We start from the raw sequence: 21379 nt of genomic DNA, 5'->3' as shown, positions 1-21379 counted from the left end.
TTTACAGTATTCAGTAAAGAATTAGTCAATTGAATTTCATTTCAAAATTGTTGCATTCATTTGTTAAAAATAGAACAATTATTTGGTCAGGGGTTTTACTAAGCGTGAGGAACATGCTTTTGTGTTTGGTAGTAATTGTCGCAGTTACTTGGCAGCGACTGTACATATCTACAGACAATTTATATTTCAATATTAACTCACAACAAATATATTAAAAGTGTTTAGTTTTAATAAAGAAAATAATTTTAACCATTTTATTTTCTACAAGTGACAATTACAAAAAAATGAAGCCCTTAGTATAATTTTAAGGTTATATTTGGATTCAGCATCAAAAAACACAAGAATAAGCAAACATTGTCTATAAAACAGAATTTTTGTAGACCACAAACATTGTTGTTTGCCAATGTGTGGGAAATTAATTTTTTTGAATGACTTATGATTGGTTTTTTTTATTTTATCTTAAGTGGCTGGTAATGACAGTGAAATTCGGATTAACAACTGTGAACAAACAATAAAATATACCTTGCAATGGATGAATGATTGAGACAGTTTCTATTTTGTGTCAAGTTTGCTGTAAAATTCACAAAAAATTTCATATTTAATTAAAGAATATCTTATCAATTATACTTTAGCAATAAGATTAGTAACCAAGATACGACAGATTCCTCATCTCATAATGTGCAGCCTAAAAGGTCTTGCTGTTTGATACACCAATGGCTTGGGATGAACCAAAAAGATCACATCACTAATTTATCTGTAACTGGAATTTTTGTGAAATCTGAGCATGCAACTAACTATCAGGCCTGTTATATGACAGAGTAATGTCAGTTTCCAAGCACAAAGTAAGTTTGTTGCCAGTTAAACTAGCATAAAGAATTGGGATTGTTTTAAGTGATGATTTGGCCGAAATCTTAAAATTTTCGGTCAGTTATACCTTGAATTTTAATTTTAATTCTCTTTTTTGCCTTTGCACGAAGCCCTACATACTCCCTCATTACATATTGGTAATTCATTATGTATTTATTAATCTATATACAAGAATTTCACAATTTAAAAAAATTACATTGTAATGGGCATTCTTTTATAGTTGTATTTTTTTTTTGGTGTAGTACATTTTATAGCTTTGTTTGTGATGTTAAAAAGTTAACATTCTATTAGCTTGTGTTTCTTAGACGATAGTAACCATACTACATTGGTAAAAAAAATTCTTTGAATGTAGTATAGTATGAAAAACATTGAAATACATCCAATGTATTATAAATTTTACACCAAAGTCACAAGATGAGCTAAATGATTTTGATAGCAATTGAAGATATAATTTTATATCCTGTTTTTAAACTTTACCTGATTTTCATCAGATAACATATTGCTGTTGATGAATGTCTTTACCTCGTACAATGTTTTTTATAACATGATCAATCCATGCATTTCGAAATCTTATTTTATACAAATTTCTAAGTTAACATTCAGCTTACTATTTTTGTATATTCAAAAGTTACAAGTTCAACAAAATCTTCAACATTTCAGACAGTAGCAATTAAGAAGTAATGAAGTAAGGACCAAGAGACACAAACAGTTTAAACAGTCTTCTACGATACAAGGAACAATTTTTATTTGTTGGTTTAATACCATTCTACTTATTTGAAAAAAATACTAATCCATGTGCCAAAGAGCGCAATATATATACACTAATCATTTATAAATATTTGTACTGCTATTGGTATAAATGTGGGGATTAAGGACGCTTTTTATAGGCAAACCACTATGGGAATGTAATAACTCTATTGTATCTTACATGTTAGATAACAATTTATAACTACCACCGGTTTCTTGATTAAAAAAATGTTTTATTCTTCAGTAGAAATATTGGCACTGTGGTTTGTTTTCTTAATATAGTGGTCAAAGACGGAACCAATGTATAAATATTGTACGAATAATCTGATGTGAATGAACGAATGAATGATGATGTGAACAAAATGTCACATCATCATTATTCTGGTGACAATCAGAATGATTTGTTTATGTACAAAGTTACAATATATTATTACCCTCCAACTAACACTATCAATTTACTATCAAAAAATTATTTTTTAAAATGGTAAACTATTCATAAATTGCAATTAATAAAAAAACAAAAAAAATATTTTCACAATATTAAAAAAAAATGATGAAAAACAACACCACACTAAATAAAACATAAAAACATTTTTTATTGATTTTTTTCTTTCTTTTAAATATTATTAAAATACATATAATTTTAATTAAAATAAAAATAATTAATAGCAATATACATTATTTAAGACTAGACAATTGTAATTCCTACTGGTACTACATAAAAAAAATTTATTTTATAAAGTACATTATTAAACGTGAAAATAATTAATGTAGATTAATTATATTGGTCATTAGTTAGGCAATTTGAGTAATTTTTTTACAACACAAACAAAAACATTAATTTAATTTACAGTTTTCTGAATATAAACTTTTGTGTTATTTTATCTTATATAATGAAGAATACAATTATATAAATATTGAAAAGAACATAATATTATATGTTACTACTTTTCATGTACTGAACACGATTCCAATAGTTTATTATTTGATTATTAAAAATAATATTTAATATTTACATCATTAAAAATATGATATCAAGAATGGATTGCATGATAGATATTGTAGGAATGACAAGAATGTGATATCACTTAAGTTTATATTTGTATTATACTATATAGGAAGTAATTTTTCAGTTATATAACTTTTATTTAATGCGTCCAAAATTCATGAAATATGTGGATGAAAATACGAACTATAATGGCAATTATTTATGAAGGGTACTGAATTGAAAGGATATAGACGGCTTTACTCCAAGTATGGCACAAACATCAAATTTAGACAACAGCAGAAAATCTGGTAAAAAAAAGAAAAAAAAACCAACAACATACGCAAAATACACACAATAAAATTATCAAAATATTGTCATCAGCTGTAAACTCACTAAGAAGCGAGATAGATCAGTTGTTATAAGTTAATATTGATGACAATGACATCTCGCCAAGGAAAAGATTACACTTTCAATATCACATTGTACTGTAAAATATTTATTGTATTACTACTCAAGAATAAATAATTAGTCCACTTTCATAGATTACTAATGTGACATTACTAATCAAGACTAAATTGATATTTTAATCGCAACATATGCCATACTCATAATGACCAACTTCAAAATAACTTATTATTTTAACACCAACCTTTTAATATATGAATTAACAGACCCACATTTAGCAATTTCCAACAATACGATTTAGTGTAGTATACAATCATAAAAACAACAATAAATAATCGCCTACTAGTATTTTCCTAAATGAGGTTAAACTTATTTTTTTATCTGGCAATTATAATACTAATGCCGTAAGTTTTCTGTTGCTAGACCTTTTTTTTAAACTGATACAAGCTGTGCATCTGATACTATAAGGTAGTATCATAAGTATGTGTACACATTTTGCTAATTATACAAAATATGAAATATGCAGGATCATGGCTTGTTTAAAGATTACATATTTAAGCATTTTTTGTAGGGACAAACTTGATATCTATCTTGCTCATTTCTGCATAAAAATTAATACATGAAAAGTGTTTTTTTCCTCACTATTTTGAACACTTTGGAATCTTTAACAATTTTTTTTTCAATATTTATACTTTTTCATACATATAGTATAAACAAACATTAGTTAAAAATAAACAAATGATATATAATTAAAAATAATTTTTTTATTTTTTTATCTTAAGAATTTTATATTTTAATCAATAAATAATATAATCAAGTATAACATTAAATAATGTTTTAAATTATTAACATAACCTTGATTTGGAATATGAGATTTGTTTATTTATAATAATTTTTTTCAATTTTAAAATTACAATCGTATACATATACAAGTAATATATTAAAATACATATGAAAAAAGTATTAGCATAATCCAAAATAACTGAACTAATTATAAATTATATTTAATTGACAGATAAAGATAAATAATTATTTGAAAAAAAATCAAACAATTTACTATTTTTACAGTATATTTCACTTTTAATATTCAAATAATTGCATCTGCCCAACCGACACAATACTCTTTAATGCTTAAAAACTAATCATTCACATCAATCTCCTTTTATTTTAGTAACAAAAGAAAAGCAATACTAAATGAAGAATGTATTGATATATGTAAGAGTTAATGAAGGTATCCCTCTTTACCCATTAGTAAATATTGCAGTAATGTATTAAAGCGGTAACTGATAGACTTTAAAATCTGTTACCAAAAATAGATGACACTAGTATAAATTCAGTTAACTTAGCTCGCGCTCTTATATAAAATTATTAATATGAATCTGACAACACTCTTTAACCATAAACAAATTATTGACCAACAAATCAAAACTCATTTGAAAAGCAAAAATTGTTTATTTTTCTCATTACTTAAAAGACAAAAGTAAATTCCATTAACAGAGTAAAGAGGAAATTTCATAATTTCATCAAGAATTTCCACATTCAATACATACAAAAAAAAATCTATACTTTGCATTTCTAAGACTAAACCATTTATTAATTTTATAATATAAAATTAAAAAAAGATTATACTAAAAACTAAAGTAGACAAATGAGAGACTTATGATTTTTTTTTTAAGACAAGAAATTAATAAAAAAAATGTTTTTAGTTTTTAAGATCTGAAACACATTTTTTTTATAATTCAACAAAATTAAGAATAAATAAAAATGAATTCCTTCCTTCATCAAATCAGAATCCGGAAATCTTCCAAGAATATTTATAAAAGGTAATGCTAAAATTATTATTTCACGTAACACAATTATTAAAAAAAAATCCATTAATCATTATAAAAATAATAATTTTCCTCCAAGAGTACTTTTGCAGAGATTTAATCAATCTGAGACATTTTATTTTCATAATGTGCTCACTGTACTGACAATTTTATATTCAATTATTTTACTTCCAGGTAAATAAGCACTCGAACAATGATAAGGGGTTATTTTAATTATAGCATAAATTACTAAGTTCTCTCTTCCTTTTTCTTTTTTAATATACATCTTAACAGATACTAATAGTGTATTATTGTACGTGCTACTAAACTTAGCATTACAAATAGAAAAAAAATTATAGTACACTAATTAGATTACATGAATTACAGGTATGAAGCATTTTACATATATACATATACATGCGTAAAAAAAAAGAGAAAAAAGAAAAAAATGAAACTACGTGTATTAACAGAAATCAGACCTTATAATCAAGAATAGGATGACCAAGGGGGTGAGATAAATGTGTGGAGGGGATGGGATTGTTAATGAAATGAACAAACTGTTAATTAACAAAGCCTATTCTATTAATATAATTACACAACTTATTTTTTTATAATAATTTTAAGATTAATTTTTTTTTCAGGAACTTAAAAACATATAATAATAATAATATTTATTTAAATAAATATATATATGTATATGTTAACAACATAAGTAAAAAAAAATGAAAGAAAAAAATGGAAAATATTTAATTTTGTTGTTTACGGACTGTACAATACTATTGATCATATATAATATTCAAAAACTCAAACTATAGAGTAACAATTATGAAGTTTAACAGAAATAAATAGAAATCAATTTAACTGCAACACTAATAATGAATGATATTAATAAAAATCAGCGTGAATGCAATCATGACGATACAATAATACGTTAATAATTATAATATAACCATACCTTGTTCTTTTTTTTTGCGAAAAATTCAAAAATGAGAAATTATTTTCATCATTTAATAATAAATAAATGAACATTATTATTATTTTTTTTATGTATATAATATATATATATATATATATGTATATATATAGTTTGATAATACTACGACCGTGATCAGTCTTTTCTCGGTCTTCGTTTACGTGGTGAAGACGGCGCATCGCCGGCTCCAATGCTGACAGCCTCTTCTTGTTCTTCCTGTTCATCATCATCATCTTCTTGTTCTTCATTTTCACTAACTTGTTCTGTTGCTTTCTGTGGTGGGTTCTGCAAAAATAACATATTTTTTTTAGCAGTTTTAAGACAAAAGTTATTTTGTCACTAAAAATATAGTTATTTAAAAATAGTTAACACAGTTTTTAAATAACTACATATTTTTTGTTATGAGAACTTATGAGAATTGAGAAACTACTACAATTTGGGCGTAGTCACTTACACTTAAAACTTTAACTGTTGATGAATTTTAACAAAATGACGATCAATTATATATATATATAAAAGATTTAATTATGTAAAATTATAATTTTATATATAATAATCATAATTATACTCCTCTTGAAGATGGTAGAATAGCTGAAAGCACTCGAGGAAATCAAACTTGAATTTGGTAAGCTGTTTTTAAATTTATATAAAACTATATTTTTATTATTATTCATTAATCATATGTTTTTTTTTTGAGGGGGAAGGAATAAATCGTACGTTTATTGTAATAAAATCAATACTCCAAAAAATCTGTCTTACAATTTCAAAAAATAGGTTTTTTAATCTCATTCAAGTCTTTACTAATAAAGGATATTCATTTTACTCATTCTGACAAAATAAATAAAAAAAGTAATACAAGGTACAAAATACAATGAAGAATTAAATTTAATTAAAAGAGAAATATTTACTCAGCCACTGAGAAAATATAATTCAGAAATATACTTGGCCCAGCCAATGTACAAGCTTGTGGCGTCACAAACACAATGCATATTACTAATCGGCCTGAAAATGTCAACTCCACATATCAAATTGAGGTATTACTTATTATCAATATTGTATGAAGTAACAAATGTCATATTTACATTTACTGATTATAAACAATACATAATTATTTGTACTAAATTATTAATTTTTAATAATAATAAAAGCTTACTTGAATTTTCTTCATGCACCTAATTCAAATTTCTAGCAAGTTCACCATTCTTGCTAAAAGAATCACTACCACTGTCACTGTCATTACCAGAGTCTACAAGCATAATATAATGTTTTGTCATTTCCTCTATTAGCGTTTCCGGTTTTTCATAATCTTTTTCAATATTTTTTTATTTTTTCACAATAGGGTTTCCAGTTATCTTCATTCACTGAATTAATTTTCTTCATAGTTAATTTTTTTTAAATTTGTGAAAGAAATGTTATGTTACGAGTTGCCAAATGTCTTTTTGTGGCTGACCATACCATCTCGATTGTATAAGCTAAGAACACGATGTCCATGTTTTTTCAAAAGTTCATCCAAGTGATATTTTTATACTTAGAGATATATTTATATTTTATACTTTGGTTTTATGTAACTTTACTAATTCAACCCACTGGGTTGGTTTAGTGGTGAACGCGTCTTCCCAAATCAGCTGATTTCGAAGTTGAGAGTTCCAGTGTTCAAGTCCTAATAAAGGCAGTTAGTTACTTTTGTACGAATTTGAATACTAGATTGTGGATATAGATGTTCTTTGGTGGTTGGGTTTCAGTTAACCACACATCAGGAATAGTTGAACTGACTCTGTACAAGACTACATTTCATTTACACTCATACATATCATCCTCCATTCATCCTCTGAAGTAATACCTGAATGGTAATTCCCAGTGGCGAAACAGAGAAAAAACTAATTCATATAACTGTGGTTTCAACATTTTTGAACTATGCAGAATATGAATTTTCTCCAGAAGTTAGAATTTGGTGCTTTATCAATACCTGTGATAAGGGTATTGATAAAGGTTATTATCAACTAATAGTGACATTGGTGGAAGATTTGTAATCAATTTTTCATGCGCCCATTTCATGAAATTGTCTGTAATCATATTTTTATAGTAGTTGCCACTTATGGAACTGGCTTTACAAGTTAGTAATGCGTTCGGAATAAAACAGATTTCTCCTCCAGCATGAATTACTATTAACCCTTCAAGGTGGTATTTAAATTTTTAAAGCCCTACACTACTGCTGGTAATTTAAATGCCCAACCAGCAGCTGTATTGCAGTACTAAAAGTAAAAAATTATACCTTCAAAACTATTACACTAATTTAAACCAAATTTTCAGCAGAAGATTCATCCACTTTTTCTCATCTCCAATATGTCTTTTCTTGTACCCTTCACTTGTATATCAATATAGTCATCACTATCGCCACTACTCTGTTCAGAATCTTCATTTTCATTACGATTTTCTTGCACAAAATCTTCACATCACTATCAAATTCACTACCACTATCAAATATTCTAATGTTACTGTCACACGTCTCATCTAAACATTCAATAATTTGTTTCAATGTTAAGATTACGCGACGTGCTTGACCCAGCCATTTTCATTTACTCACAGCTGACAACTGACTGAAAGAAGAGCATTCAACTTCGTAGAACAAAATCGTATTTCATCACCGATATGCAATCCTACGCAGTTATAAAAACACGGAAGGGAAAAACGAAGCCTCGTGATAACACAGAGCCAGTTTTTCAAATAAACATTACAAGATGGCAATGTTATGAAGTTTTGAAGCAAGAACTGCGCGCTGTGAGACTGTCACGTCTACCCGCCGATACATACAACTTAACATGTGTGTGACATTCACGTGCTCCCTGCCTGAAGGATTAATAAACAGTCACCTTTTTTAATCAGCACATAAGTCCCTAACAATACAATCAGACCATGACTTAGTCCAACAATGGGAACTTAAAACGTATGTTTCATCCAAATAAACAATTGTAGCATTGGTTTGTCTGTACTTAGCCATTCCCTGCAAATATTCAATTCTCTTCCACGTGATATCGGATTTCTGAATTAAAAGTTTTCTGTTATTTTCACATTTATGCCATTTGAAACCTAACTCTTTCAAAATAACAGCTAAAGTTGATTCACTGCCTTTAAAATCAATAGATGACTGAAGTTCTTGCCTTATTTTTTTTTTCAAGTAGGTAATTCATTTTTCTTTGAATTAAATTCATTAACTGTTCTTTTAACTAGACCTTAATCAAAACTGTCCAGTCCAATGCCAATTATACGTTTGTTGTCAGTTAATTTACCACCTACTTTTAGAGCTGCTTCTTTCATAAAATCATAAACATTATTGATAATTTCATGTGTGATTCCTTATGTTTTTTCTTAACTACAGTTTTAAATTATGCCACAACAAACCGCACTAATAACACACAAACAAAAAATTTGTGAAAAACAATGAGTAATTATAAAATAATATGACTACAAAAATGGTATCCGAATATCTTTAAAGAAATAAATTTTAGTTTATTTCTTTATACACACATTGTGTACTACGAATGACAGATCTAAATATAATTGTGATGAAAGACATTATTGTATAGGCCTATACAATAATACCAATCAGAGCATTAGTCACTGGTTAAGGAATTGTTATTATTTACAAGATTGTAAATATTATTGTATTGTTTGCAAGTCAAAAATTGAAACAAAAATAATAACAGCAAAAATAATGTTTTGGAAAACAGTAATATAATGAATCAGATTTCAGAACATGACTCACAAGCTCATAGACTTGCTGGGGCAACTATAGATGATTTATCTGACGATGGATTTTCTACTGACAGTAGTTTTAAAAATAACGTGAGTTGTCTACATAGTTCAAATCACAGTGTTGTATCTAATGATAATGATGATAACATTTTGCCTCACAATTTACCCATATTAGCCAATTTAGTGGTTAGACCTAACCTCTAAAATACATCTTTTTCAGAATAGAATGAAATAGATATTGAAAAAACGTCTACAGAATCTGAAGGTTTTCCCATTTTCTTGATCATAATATATTTTGAAAAATAAAAAAATAAATAGATATGCAAATGAAACAATTGAAAGATTATGCCAGGAGGAGAAAATCAAACCTCATTCGTTATTTAGCAAATGGGTCTCTGTAAAGCTACACATATACCACTTTTTTGCAATTATTTTGCATATAAGCTTGGTGCAGAAGCCCACACTTAAAGATTACTATTCTTAAGACCCTGTTTTGTCAACAACATTTGCGAGCAAACTTATGCCATGAGATAAGATTTTTTAGTCGATTTTCATACACATTAATATTAATAATATAATTTGAACGATAATTTCACATGGATTGCACACAATGTACCCAGACACGGACCTTTACATAAAATCAGGCCAGTATGGAAGTTTTCTACAAAACAATGTAGGACGATATTATCCCTCATGGAATTAGAAAGTAGAATATGCCCATTTTGAGGAAGCGTTGGATTCTGCGTGTACATAAAAAATAAGCCAGAAAAATATGATGTCGAATTTTACATTGTAAGTGATGCTAAAACAGGCTATATGTGCAATGCAGAAATATATATAAGCTCACAACAAATGTGGATAATTCAGTCAAAAATCTTATGCTTTGACTGTAACATTTACCTGGGGCAGGGTCATGTTATTTACACTGAATTTTACACCAGTCTTCTTGTTTATGATGAATTGTGGAAAAATAAAATTCTTTTAGCTGTAGGGACTGTTATGAAAAATAGATCTGGATTTACGAAAGACTTAGTAAAATTGAAATTGAAAAAGGCAAAATTTAATTTTGAACGAAAGGCTACCTTTACAAAGTTATTGTTACAATAATTTTTTTCAAAAATGCCAAAATTCACTAAGATTGAGGATTAAACCATATAAAAATCACTCGGGCCCAAATGTATTACAACACAAAAAGGCTTCAGTTTTTCAGTTAAATTTGTAATAACATTCATTGATGGCATAATCACTCTGAAAAGGTAAGAAATCTGTGTAAACAAAGGAATACACAGAATAACCACAGAGTTTAAAGAAAATATTAAATTTGTCATGGAATCTTTCCCACTTGGTTCTCAAATACGTATTAGGAAGACTGGCCGCAAACTAGTGATTCCAATGCAAAATGTTTTAAGGAAATGCTTACATATGCGTCCTTACCATTTACAGCTGTTACAGTCTTAGCATATAGTCGGTTACGAATGTGTGCTGACTTTATGATCAAAATGTTGCAGCATGAAGATGACTTTCTTGTTCGTTAACGTATTTAGTGATAAATCGACTACATACAGACTTAAGATGAAATATTAAAATGTGAGTGAATATCTAATGCAGAGCTCAGATGGAAATTGTTGTGTGATGTCAGGAGTAGGTCTTATCAGGAGCAAGGGGATTATAATTGAGTGGTCAGAGGCAGTAGTGGTTTGATATTAATGGAAACTTTTCATTCTATAACTTCCTCCCCCTATCTAAGAAAGAGGTGTCAACAAACAATTTTTTTAAGAAAATATGTACTGTTTCACTAAACAGCAAATAACTGTTTTGCAAAATTTTACAAAAATGGAGGAAATGTTCTGACAATATTTTTTTTGAGGGCATAATTATGCTTTGGAATACACAAAGTGGTAAGATAGTAAGCTTAAACAGAACCTTGTTTTGTTCATCAATCATTTTAAACCCTTACAGCGTAGACATAAAAATGTGGTAATATACACCTAACATTGAACAAATGTATTTGATATTTCACACATTTTTTTAAACATATGTTATATGTTCATTTAGCATTGTAACTATAATTTTAGTATTTTGTATTTTAGTATTTTTTTTTTATGCCAGGGTGACCTGGCATAAGCCTAAGATCAAACCTAAAAATGGAAAAGGCATTATTGAGAATATCAATCACATGCTAGGATTCCTAGCAAAAGTAATGAGGGTGGTCACCAGAATATAATTGTCTACAAAAATGGAATTTAAAAACAGCATCGAACATGGGCAGAACATACAACAAATTTGTAAAATAATTTAATTCATGGAATTCTATTAATAAATTCTCAAAAATTCAGTATAAGTTAAGAATCTTTCAAATTTTTGCTTGCACCGTTCAGAAGGGACTGAATATAAACAAATTCCAGCTATGGAATTTCACATCAATAACCACACTCAAGGGGTAAGTTACAAGGTACAGTTCACACAATTACGTACAATTCACACAATTTTTCATAACACACTGAACTACTATAAAACATATGCAAGGTCACAAAAAGCCACCTCACTGAAATTGCCAAGAAAACAGATTCTTCATATTTATGAAACTTGGAGGAACGATGTGATCTGATTAAAGATGAATTTTATAGGACAGCGACCTATGAAGAGATCTAGACCAAACATTATGACCCAGAATCTGAGCACCAAATACTGACTCAGACTTCAAGATAAAGAATTATTTACTGGTGGTATTAAAACCTAACAAAGTGAAGGAAGTAATATGATATTAAAGAAGGGAATATGTTCAATATAGTTGAACTACTAATTTATTGAATAAAACTCAATAATAAAACGCTGTTTGTCTACATTTACAAGACTAAGTACATAAAAAGCAGGCTAAAAGTTTCTCCAAATAAAAACCAAAAAGAGTTTAATACAAGGGTTAATCAAACATAAACTGGAATTTTTGTTGTCATTGATGTAAAGCTAATGGAGAGGAATGTGGCTTCTCAAGTGTTGTACATAGGAATGGACGGAGCGGATTCCCCACTCTTACAAAGCCAGCTCACAATTTTTTTCTAGTCGGTATCACAATATCAGAGCATCATGTGTTGCGCAATGTATTATTAAATTTCTTGTGGCAGAGTGTGAAACATCTGAAATTTTGAGAAGACTTCATGCACAATTTGGGGACAATACACTTCTTCTTTTTCCTGTTTAGCCTCCGGTAACTACCGTTTAGATAATTCTTCAGAGGATGAATGAGGATGATATAATGGGGACAATACACTTAAAATAACTCAAGTGTATGATTGGCATAAGCAGTTTTCAGGATGAGAACTAGTTGAAAATTAAGGTCAACATCATGCAAGGACAAGTGCTACTACTGAAAACGTTCTCATGGTTCGTTGCCTTATCGAGAACAACAGTTGATTAATAATTGTAAAAATTGCTTCTGAGATCGAAATAAGCTGTGGCTGAGCTCAGACAATCCATTACTGGTGATCTTGGATTTAAAATATAGCAGCATCATGGGTCCCCCATCATCTCAACAAAGGTCAGAAGCTCTTATTTGGCTAGAGGTGTGCCAGTGGTTCTAGAGTCATTATCAAGCTAAAGGAGAATTTTCTTTGCATTGAATCATGACCTGTGATGAAACTTTGGTGCATCATTACACCTCAGAATCAAAACAGTTAAGTATGGAGAGATAACTGCATCTCTCCATATCTGTTTAACAGATAAACTGTATCCATTAAAGCCAAAACTCTACAGTCAGCTGGAAAAGTTCTGGCAAAGGTTTTTTGATTTCAAAGGAGTTTTGTGTGTTGAATCTCTCCATGAATGTCATGCAGTTAATTCAGCGTACTACTGAAAACTTTTCACGAAGCAAAACTAAAAAAAAAACTGAAAACATAAAAATAGACATTTCCAATCTAAGACATCATTTTGCTTCACATCAACACTTGCAGCTTAAACTAAAGAAAAAATTGCATCCGTATACTGGAATACACCGGAGCAACCTCCATGCAGTCCAGACTTGGTTTACAACACTTAGATTTCAACCCCTTTAGAATCTTTCATAAACTTGTTCTTGGTATTTCTTGCCTAATAGAAGTCTTTCTGGTCAATATTTGATAACATGTAACTAATTCTAGGTGTATATGAATTTGAACACTTCTGGTATTTTCAAATTTTGTTCAGCTTATGAGAATGTTGACAGATCACTAGAACAGAATTAGTAAATCTTGCATCAAATTTTTAATGAATGGTTGCAGCAGTATCCTTTTATTTTGATACCAAAAGTTTAAGCATAAAATAACTCTTTCTTTTTTTGTTTGCTTATTGTTGTGTAACCATTATTCCTGACACATATACAAAAAAAAAACTCCACAAATTGAAAAGTACTATAGTAATATCATCTAAATACTTCAACTGAAAAACCAAAAATTCAATCTATTAAAGAATCTAAACTGGCTTGCATGGGAAACTGACTAAGATCCTCATTTATATTAATTGTCAGTAATAAAGTGTGTAGTAAAGAAATTGAGAAAAAAATTCCCTAGATAGTAATGAATTGTTATCAAACATACACAACCACAAAAGAGTTTACCTGTGTCTGACTAGTAGTGCTGGTCTGTGTGGCTGCTGTGGATTCTTCTATCCCCTCATCATCACCTTCATTATCAACATCAACATCATCTTCCTGTACACCTGGATCATCTGGAGTAAACGCATCAGTTTTCTTTGCATCTTCCGATTTCTTAGCTTGGTTATCTTCTTTTTCCTAATAATGGGCAAATTTTACAATATAAATTATGGATTACATAAATAAATACAAAGGTGATATTGTTCCCCATGTAGTTGAAATAACAATAAAATGTGTTATGACTATGTACTATCAACTGGTAATAAGGGCTTCAAATTCGGGTCACTATAACCTAAGGGGCCTGGATCAGCAAAGGCTGTGGTGTGAATGCACAGCTGCCTTGCAGGGGTTGAAATGGCGCATGGAGGAGGTGGTATTAATGGCTGAACAATTCAGCCGAGCCACAAGACTGGCTGCGATAGGGTCCTACGGCAGACTCGGCCAATGATTGAATCTTAAATGCTCTTGCCAAGGTGGGAAGCACTGACTGTAAATATGTTTTAGCAATTTTTATAGACATAGAGGGGCAGCATTTCCTTCCTTGTGTTTGAGTTTATGTCCTCTATGAGTTGGAATGCCGCAATGTTTTCATAGCCCTGCAGGCCGTAGTCTGTGACTATTTGTCTAATCGTACAACTCTGTTTAAGATGCGCACCTAGCTGTGGAAAAATTGTTACCAGACGAAGCCCACAGGGTTCCATTCTCGGTCCCCTGCTGTGGAACCTGGTATTTGATGGGTTTCTGGAATTGACATTCCCAGAAGGGGTCATGGTCCAGGCTTTCGCCATTGACTGTCTCCTTTTAGTTTTTAGTAATTCACAACCGCAGCTGAAAGATCAAGCCCAAGTGGCCTTGTCAACCGCAGAGGGCTGGATGGACATTCAAAATTTAAAGATTTTTGGGCCCAAGATGAAGTTTATTCTTCTCAAGGGTGCAGACAAATTATCATACAGTTGAAACCCCCACATTAAATATAAAGGCTGTGTAATCAGCCAAGTTTAGTTCATAAGTACTTAGGTGTTTTGTTTAATGAGAAGTTGCTGTTTAGCAACCACATTAGGCAAGTAGCGACGAACACCATCTCGGTGCACAAACTTAGAAGGGTTGCTTGGAAGGGAAGGACTATGTATGTATGTTTATCTGGTTGTCAAATGTACATGGTGTACCAAGGTGTCTTTGAAAGCATGACCCCTCTTATGCCTGTTTTTGTGGAAAAAGGTTAAGCTTACTCCTACAAATGGTCGCATAGGTTGGATATGAAATAGGGATATTGTTCAAAATTTAAGGAGTGCCCAGCGCAGAGCCTTAATTGTATTCACTGGTGTTTTTAAAATAACTTCTTACGAGGCTATATTGGGAAAGGCTCTCCCAATCGATTTAGTGGTGAAAGTTCGGCCAGCCATGTGGAGATTGCGAAGAGGCTGGGAGTCCGAATTATTTGGGATGCAGTTCTGAGCTGGGCCACTACCAAAGGGAATGGTAATCACAATGCACTGTATCTAAATTTCGTTCAGTTGCCCATCTCCCGCCTGTGGAAGAGGCTGCAGATCCTCACGATGAAAGCATGGCAGCTGAAAAAACACCACGACTAAGGGAAGATCCCTGTATAAGTTTATACGGGATCTGGGGGAATGGTATGCCTTGAGTTTGTTTTTAAGAGCAACAGGTACCCAGCTACTCACCAACAACGTTAATTTGAACCAATGTCTGTTTCAGTTCCGCCTGGCAGCTGATGAGCTTTGTATCTGCGGGGAGGTCCAGTCCAATGAACACCTGATGTTTGACTGCCCTTCCGGGGGGGGGGGGGCAGAGACTCACTGAGCCACCCTCGAACTTAAGAGGTCAAGGGGAAAATTGGCCACTCACAAGCGGTGAGTCAATGTGGCAAGAGCTGCAGTGTTGGAGTTTCTTGATGTGGTTGCTATGTTCAACCGACATCAGTAGTTTCCTAAGGGAAGACTCCTACTGCACTGCTGTCTGAAACTAACCTAGAAATATATGGCTGACCATCAGCCAATTAAGGCTCCAAGTGCTTTAATATGGTGGGCAGGTACTTGCTGGCATTCAGCAACCTAGGCGTGGCAGTGAATTTCTGTCTATATATACTTTTATACAGTGAATTGGATGTCATATATACTTTTATTAGTTGATATATATAGCTGATATATATTAGTTGTCATATATTTACTAAAATGGGTAACTGCACTCCAAGTGGGCGGTTAGGACACGTAAGCTGGTGGTGTATGGGACCGCGCTTAGTCTGCTCACGCTATTAGGTAAGCTCTAGGAGGTATTTAGGACACTGGTTGCTACTGTTTTGAGGCTCAGTACCCATTTGGCACAGACATTCAGTCTTATGCTTTAGAGCAACCAAATGGGGGGGTGGCGGGAGAAATGCCAAGCAAACCAATTTTGTTATTGTTATGTATAATCAATAATTAAAAAGTTAAATGGCTGTACAAAAATGATTTATTTGATGACAATGAAAACTGACGCTACTTTTCAACAAAAATCCCCAGCTACATTTAGGCACTTGCTCCATATTTCTGCGAGCTTCCATATTCCATAAGCATTGGAGTGTGTAATGTAAATAACAGTAATGTTATGAAAATATAATACAGATTATAATATAACACATATTTTAAATTAACAGTAATAATAAATCTGAACATAAATGTGCAGCATATGTAATGTATGGATATTTCAATAATACAATTTATAATATTATTCCAATTTATGATATAAATAGAGGAAGAATAAAAAATTACCTTAAATATGATTTATTTGAAATTAAGAAAAGTAAAAGATTACAGATATTTAGGGACTGTGGTGATAAGAGCGACTGGAAGAGCACAATGAAAATAAAAGGAAGGATAGCGATAGCAAAGGAAGCCTTCAGTAAGAAGAGGAAATTACTATGTAGTAAATGGGATGGACTCAACAGTTAACGAAGAGGTTAGCCAGGATAATGAAGAAGGAGAGGGACTGGACTGAGGCTTTGAGATGTGGGTATGGAGAAAGATAGAGAAAGTAATATGGACAGATAAAGTGAGGAATGAGAAGTAATGAATAAGATTAAAGAGAAAAGAACACTTATCCAGAAAGTACACAAGGAAACCAGAATCTTGACAACTTGAAAAGTCAGTTTAAGAAGAAAGGAAGCAAACTGATGGATACAGTAGTTAACATAAGGGACCTGCTAATAGGCAGACACTAGGCAGATACATACACCTACATTTTCAATGTTCTGGACAGTTTGCTGTAACCAGAATAGAGAATAGTTTGCGAATCATAGAAATGAATAATAATAATAGGAAGGAAACAGAAATTGTAGAAATATTTTATTATGTGTTTACACTGAAGAATAAATGAAAAGATTTAGGGAATAATTTATTTGCTAATCTGGCTGGCCTAGATATAATGAAACAAAGTTAAAATAAAAGTTTAAATAAATTCCATTATCTGTTACAGTAGGTGATGTAAAAATGTAATTATTAGTTATGTTGATTTTTTATTAATAATTTTAACTTAATATGTTTTAATTATTTTATTGGCATGTCTATTATTAAATAATATTATGCAGACTACAAGAGATCTAAAAGATGAAAGCATTACAGTTTATTGCATTATAACCGCTGTTTATTATATTATGCGTTGAATTACTGTACCATGTGTATCCTTTACAAAGGTGTCCAGTGAAGCTATTATGCTGTATGCTGCGCTTGTCTGGGCTCACCGCATGGCTTTTAGGTATTGCGTGGACATTTTACTGCGGGCCCAACGACTCCACTTGCTGGCTGTTATAGGCAGCAACAGCACAGTCTTGTGGAAGGATAATAGATATCTTGGGTAATGAGCATCAGGAACGCTAGATTTCCAAGGTAAACAACATACTGACAGTCAGAACGAAAGCAGGAGATTGAAGACTGGGGCCTTGTGTCTTACATCAGGTAGGACGAATCCCCTCACAGTTTGCTACATGCATGGTATATTATTAGATGGGTTTCCCCCAATTTATATATCACACAGTTTCTCTCTGGGCATAGTGCCTTTCGGGCGAGCTTGGCTAGGTTTTGTTTGGTGGATTTGAGTCAATGCCTGGATTGCAGGACTGACGATACAGTGGACCACATCCTCTACATCTGTCCCCCCTACGAGGTCGAATGTTCACAAGCTGTTAGGGAACTTGAGAGAATAAATTCCTTCATGGATCTCTGTACCAATTGGATGATCTGCGAGGAATGGTCTATTATAGTGGCTGGTTTTCTTTGCACCCTTGCGATGTGTAGGTGTGCAGAGAGTTTGATCGAGGTACTCGATCGTGGTAGGATCCTGGGAGGCTAGGGTTCCGGCTTAAGCATTGGATTGGTTGGAGGTAGCGCATTGACATTGTGCCACGGTTATATTGGTATTCTTTGTGATTCAATTTGGGGTTCTCGCTGGTGGGGGTGGCTGTGCTGCCGGGGAATGGTAGCCCATGCAATCAGGGGCATGGCTTCCCTTTGCCAGTGGTGGTCTTTGTCGTGACTTGGTAATGCCATGAGACATGATGAGACCGGGTGGGGTGCAGAGTTTGTTCCCAGCTCCTCCGTGGACCAGAATGAGGTTGCGTTCCCCTTGTTGACGACTTACTTGAGTGCAGGGGTGAATTTCTATGTTGCGTAAGACACAATTTTGATTGGTATGAGTGTAGCACTGATTTAATGTTAAACTTGTTCGTTTTCTGAGACATTCACAGTCATGAACGGAATTGTCAAATCTGTACTAGGTGCAGGATCCGCGCTTCCACGGTTTCGGTTAGCTAAGTTTGAGGGAATCATGTAAGGTTGGATGTGAAGATGTCCGTTTGAGGCCTACGTGAAGGCAAAATTTGATATGTATTTACTGATGCAAATGTTTGCCGAGGCATTTAGATCTGTGGCATCCCGACCGAGGCCTGGCTGATGACTGTGAGATGTAATCAGTTAGAGGGTCTAAAGATGACCTCCGGTAAAGCCCCTTAGGGCTTGGAATGGAGGGGATGGTGTGGCAACCATAGGTAATGTCACAAGGAGGTGAGTGTCTTCCTCCTATGGGGTTGGAATGCTGTTCGTTTATCAATTTTCCAATACAATGGTATACAATGTTTGATAAATCCATTTTTATTACCATATTAGGCAAGACAAAAAAAAATTAACACTTTCTACACCCAAGCCATAATCTTAGGACTAATCCTAATTTATCATTCCAACTGGAATGATAAGTTGGCATTGATATTGTTTCTTGAATCATGGTTATTAGGGTTTAAGTTTTCTAATTTTTTAGTTTTTATTTATTTATTTTTTGTTTTTGTTTGATGTAATATTGCAATTTTGTATGGATTGGTGATGCAGGATCCTGCAAAGGTTAAAATTTGGATTAGTTTTTTAGCCTCTGTTACTGTGTTTGGTGGTTGTTTTAGGTTATTTGGCACAGTGGTATTTTGATGAATTTTTTATGTTAATGAATTATTATATATACACACACATAAAAATCATGATTTGTGACTAATCTCAAAAGTTGAATATTTATTTCAATTCAGCAATCTCTTAAACATCTAGTAGAATTTTTAAACTTAACATAAAAGTTAATTTAAGACTTTTATGTAGTAATTTTATTTAAGAGCTAATGCACAAATCCTGGACGATATATAGTTACATCATACACAGGTTGATATTACGTAAAAAGGTTTGACCCAAACTTTTCAACTTTTGAAACATGTTACAAAGATGTCAGTCGTATGCAATGTTACAAATGGTTCACGATTTAAAAGTTGTTATCAATTGAAGATAACCCTCGACCAAGAATGCCTTCAACTTCAACCGATGACACCTGTGCTCAGAAAATCAACTATCTGGTGAAAATTGTCGATCAGCTGCCAGAAAATTTTCAGAAAAGGTTAGTAGCTTGATCAGATCATACCATGACACATATTGACTGAAAAATTGAACATGCGTCGAGTCGCAGCAAAGTTTGTTCCTAATTTGATGACCAAAAAACAGAAAGAACATAGAATAGACATTTGTCGGCAACTTCTTGAACAAACCAATCAAGAAGAAACATTCATGCAAAGGATCATAACGGGGAAACGAAAGCTGAGACAAAAGTTTAATTATTAAAAAATCACACATTACAAAATATCGTTACTAACACAAAAATATTGCACTAAAATAACAATAACATGAAAACTAAATGAGATATTAACAATCCAGGAACATGTGTTACAGAGGAGGTTAAGTGGAACACAATGCTGCCAACTGCACATCGCTAAATCTGTTGGTGCATAATTAAAATATTCGGTTATTTCCTGAACAGACCTTGTAAAAGATTGTAAGCATAGCCAATAAATGTTCATATTAACAGTTTATGAAATTGTTATATTTCATAAAATGTCCGAAAAGAAATATAATCAAAAATATTCTTCTTATTTTTTTAATCAATAAAATCATTTTGATATATGTCTGTTTACACAAAAACAAATGCATTCCAGTTCAGTAAATCGATCATATAATTAAATTACATAACACTTGTACCAATACGATAGCTATGAATTATCTTTTTGTTTTGTTATAATTAACAACTTATTGATTTTGCAATTAAATTATCCTATTGTTGTTCACAGTAAACCATCAATCAAACACCACTGAAAGTAAATAAATATAATAAAGCATATACTATGGTCTGCTTGACTGTTTTTTTTACTTAAAGAAAAAATTTAAACCTTAATTGAATATTATACTTACAAGAGCTATTATGTAAGAAATCTGTAATGTATTAAAACATAATCATGAAATAATACTGTTAAAAAAAAACAACTTCGTAATAATACTAATTTTCCCGAACTACTACTGCTACTGTAAAAATAAAGAATTTATAACACATATTTAATTCGTAACTGTGACATGGATTGTTTGATAGAAACAGAATCTGTTTTTTTAACTTACTGGATGAATACATAAGTCTACATAAGTGATGATCTTATCAGGGACTGACATTATAATCAATGTTTCAAAAAAGATGCGATCCTTAGAATGTAAATATATCTAGAGGCTGCCGTTGTACTAAAAATTGGCTAGCGACTGAAGTAGCCTTGTCATGCACTAGTGTCATTTTAATTCACTAATCCTTTGCATTGTGTTTACTACATTGAATCAGAGGATGAATGTGAGTTTATTTAAATAGCCTTATTTCACATA

The 21379-nt window shown here is 31.7% G+C and overlaps 1 protein-coding gene across 2 annotated transcripts in view; it reads right to left on the bottom strand.

Annotated features, from left to right (window-relative positions):
• Window positions 1–2190: 2190 nt before the first annotated feature.
• Window positions 2191–21379, bottom strand: part of Cnx99A (Calnexin 99A) — a 60395-nt gene continuing 41206 nt past the window's right edge. For both annotated transcript variants that reach the window (XM_075378948.1, XM_075378949.1), the window contains exons 10-11: window positions 14130–14303; window positions 2191–6073 (exon numbers count right to left, since the gene is read on the bottom strand). In XM_075378948.1, coding sequence (XP_075235063.1) covers window positions 5924–6073; window positions 14130–14303 — 324 coding nt within the window. In that variant the 3' untranslated portion in view covers window positions 2191–5923. The remainder of the gene's footprint in view (window positions 6074–14129; window positions 14304–21379) is intronic.

This window comes from Lycorma delicatula, chromosome 11 (assembly GCF_047948215.1).
Source record: "Lycorma delicatula isolate Av1 chromosome 11, ASM4794821v1, whole genome shotgun sequence".
Taxonomy (NCBI): Eukaryota; Metazoa; Arthropoda; class Insecta; order Hemiptera; family Fulgoridae; genus Lycorma; species Lycorma delicatula.
Note: the sequence above shows the minus strand (reverse complement) of the source record. Positions and strands in the feature narration are given on the sequence as shown.